This window comes from Limulus polyphemus, unplaced genomic scaffold, assembly GCF_000517525.1.
Source record: "Limulus polyphemus unplaced genomic scaffold, Limulus_polyphemus-2.1.2 Scaffold7745, whole genome shotgun sequence".
Taxonomy (NCBI): domain Eukaryota; kingdom Metazoa; phylum Arthropoda; class Merostomata; order Xiphosura; family Limulidae; genus Limulus; species Limulus polyphemus.
Window position 1 is genome coordinate 28,158 of NW_013673355.1, and position 3,030 is coordinate 31,187.

Below are 3,030 nucleotides of genomic sequence, written 5' to 3' on the forward strand. Positions count from 1 at the left end.
ATTTCTTCAATGTAAAGAAACAAGTAATGAAGAAATCACACTTCGGAAATTAAACTACTAAAATCACAAAAACGATCACACGAAGAGCACCAAAAGAAAAAAAATGTCTGAACACAAGTACTGCCAAATGAGAAGTGACAGTTTGGTAGAATTGAATAGAGGGAGTCTCATGTGTTATGAGAGTATGTCGCACTTTTATTGGTGGAGCGTTGACTATATCAACGAATACAGTCAAAGAGGGAAGGAGGAAAGTTAAAAGGAAAATCCAAAGGAACCCTAGCAAGAGACCATGGGTCATGTAGCATCTCCTCAAAAGACCACAAATGTGCCAGACCCTAAGGGAGAAATGCTTCCATAGAAGCCACATCCCCAATGCATTAGAACATTGCTAGCAGTAAGATTGTGAACCATAATAGCGTGGATAACAGAAAGCTCCATTGAATGCATTTGAGGAGGAGAATGGATAATCCTGAGAGAGATGGGTGTTTAAAAAGACACTCCCAAAATAGCAAAGATTGTTAGGTCGGTAACAGGAAAAATTTATTCAACTGGAAAATCCAACCACCCAAGCTGGTTATGTAACAAGCAGATGAGTATGTTATGACCACCCCCATTTGTTAGGAGCTAACCGAAGCCAAGCATCCAAGTAGTGGTGTTAGTAAAATAGAGAAAAATGTAGAAGTTGAGTAAAATGCAAACCACCTGACAAAAGACATACAGAACCGAAACAAGTCTGAAGGGCAAGGCACAAAACTGGTACCAATTCACGTGATGAAAAACCTAAGATAGCAACCAGAGAAATGAAAAATAAGAACATGTACCATGGGCATTCTCAGTCCTATAGGAATTGGCCACCCGATTGTGATCAAAGACTACATATTAAAAATGGGGAAGAACCAAGAAGTGAATGAGGAAGGACTGTTTTAACCAAAACTCCAATCAACATTGAGCATACACAATGAATGGAGAAACCTGTACATGGGGCAGGTAAAGGGCAGGAAAATGCCAGACATGAAATGCAAATAAAGATGGTAATGACTCAGAATGAAACAAAAGAGCAACCAAAATAAATAAGACACAGCATCGCACAGGAGTAGCCCCAAAAACAGATCAGTGGAAAAAAAGAGCCAACTGTGTATCCCCATTAAAAGTGGATGGTAAACAAATGGTACAAGACAGTGCCCCACCCCAGAAGATCTCAAAAGCAAAGAAACCACATGTGGAGAAAAAGAACTGAAGATGGCATTTGCCCTAACATGGAGTAAGAAGTATCTCACGAAAATCCCCTAGATATTGGCGTAACGCTTAAGAAAGGAGGTGTAAGGTAGACATACTCTGAAGGAGAGTTGATAGGGTAAGACAAAGCTGGAAACTAAGAGGGATAAAATGGATAGGATTAAAAGAGGTAATAGTTAGATAGAATAGCATAGAGGGAATCACAAGTCATGTGGGTGTTTGACACTACTATTGGTGGAGATTTGTTGCATGATAGTTTGCATCTGAGAATCAGTTAAACCATGTTATTTGAGGGGTGTGTGGGAGTGAAAAGCTTGTGGCATAAGAAAACATTTTGGCAAATAGAGAGCAGCACTGAACGAGAATAGCTACGTACGGGAGTGAAAGTAAGGTACCTTGTCGGAAATTAGATATATTTTTTCTGGTGTTAAAATGTTATTAAGTAAAACAACCTTATATGTTCTTGTTTTCTCTTAAGAAAAATATAAAACAACCTCTTCCATAAATAAAAGCAGTCACTAGTTTAAGATTTCTCCAATTCAATTTCATTAAATAGTACCAAATACAGAACAGTATTTTAATTCTTACCAGAACCACTATGAGCACTCCCTTCTGGAGGAAAGATTGCTTCATTGGTATAATGAAGAGGCATTGGCATGAATCCCATAATTTGAGGGTTATAATTCCCAGAATAAGGCATCTGTACTCCCCAAGGAGACTGGGTTGTGGGTGGAAGAAGAGGACCAAGAGTATCTTTGCTTGTCTCACTGTCCACTCCCTCCTCAGTGACTTTGAGGGCAGTCATATCTGTAAGAATCATAGTTACCAACCAATTTCTTGACTTGGAAATCATGTTAGGTAAACTATTCTCTCTCTGGATCAAAGTTGTTAATTATAAGCTATTTTTTATTCTATAATATCTATAAGAGCACTCCTTTCATCAATGGAACAAGGATAACCAGCTGATTAAGGAATTATTCTTCTGAAATTTTGTTCTGTAAATCTGAGATGCTTTTATACAGTAGGTGTATTACTTACCGTATATACAACTATATTTTACCACAATTATATATATATCTTTTAACCATGTACACACTGCCACACATGTTGACCATTATTTAATAGGGCAGAGGAAAATATGGGTGTGTTATACTAAAAACTATGTATGTTTGTGACTTTTCAATTTCTATGTTGTTTTTCATTTTTAACTAGCAGTAATGGAAAATCGTAAGATTTTTTAAATCGAGAAATTCTACCAGAATATCTTGTCCTTATACATTATTTCAGCTCCAGGTTTGATTCAAATATCAATCACTGGTCATAGACTGTTTCTACCTATGTAAAAATTGATGAAGAGAAAATCCAAGTAGCACTAGTTAAATATATCATTATGGCATTACCTATATACATAAAATCACAAATAAATATAATTTGTTTTCTAAGATAAATTCAAAATTTAGTTACATGATATCTAACAAAGATGCTGACTTTACGAATGTCTCTTCAAATACTTAATTTCTAAAATCTTAACTTTAGGACATGCCTAATTAGTCAGAATTGATAATTACTAGTCCTCAATAAATACAGGTTTTATATATAATTTTGTTTAATCCTTTCCAGATGGGTCATGGGTGAAAGTCCTGTCATCTCGTTTCTTGACTCGAATTCAAAACTTTATTGAACTACTATTTCATGAATTTATGTCAATAGGTTTGGTATCAAACTGTACATTATAATTGAAATTTTAGTATTATACATTACTCAATTAGTTAATTTAAAAGTATATATTAAAAT

At 35.3% G+C, this 3,030-nt stretch overlaps 1 protein-coding gene across 1 annotated transcript in view; it reads right to left on the reverse strand.

Moving 5' to 3' along the window:
* LOC106474836 (segment polarity protein dishevelled homolog DVL-1-like) overlaps window positions 1–3,030 on the reverse strand; it is a 19,903-nt gene that overhangs the window by 15,147 nt on the left and 1,726 nt on the right. Inside the window, exon 2 of the mRNA XM_013935530.2 lies at window positions 1,825–2,043. Coding sequence (XP_013790984.2) covers window positions 1,825–2,043 — 219 coding nt within the window. The remainder of the gene's footprint in view (window positions 1–1,824; window positions 2,044–3,030) is intronic.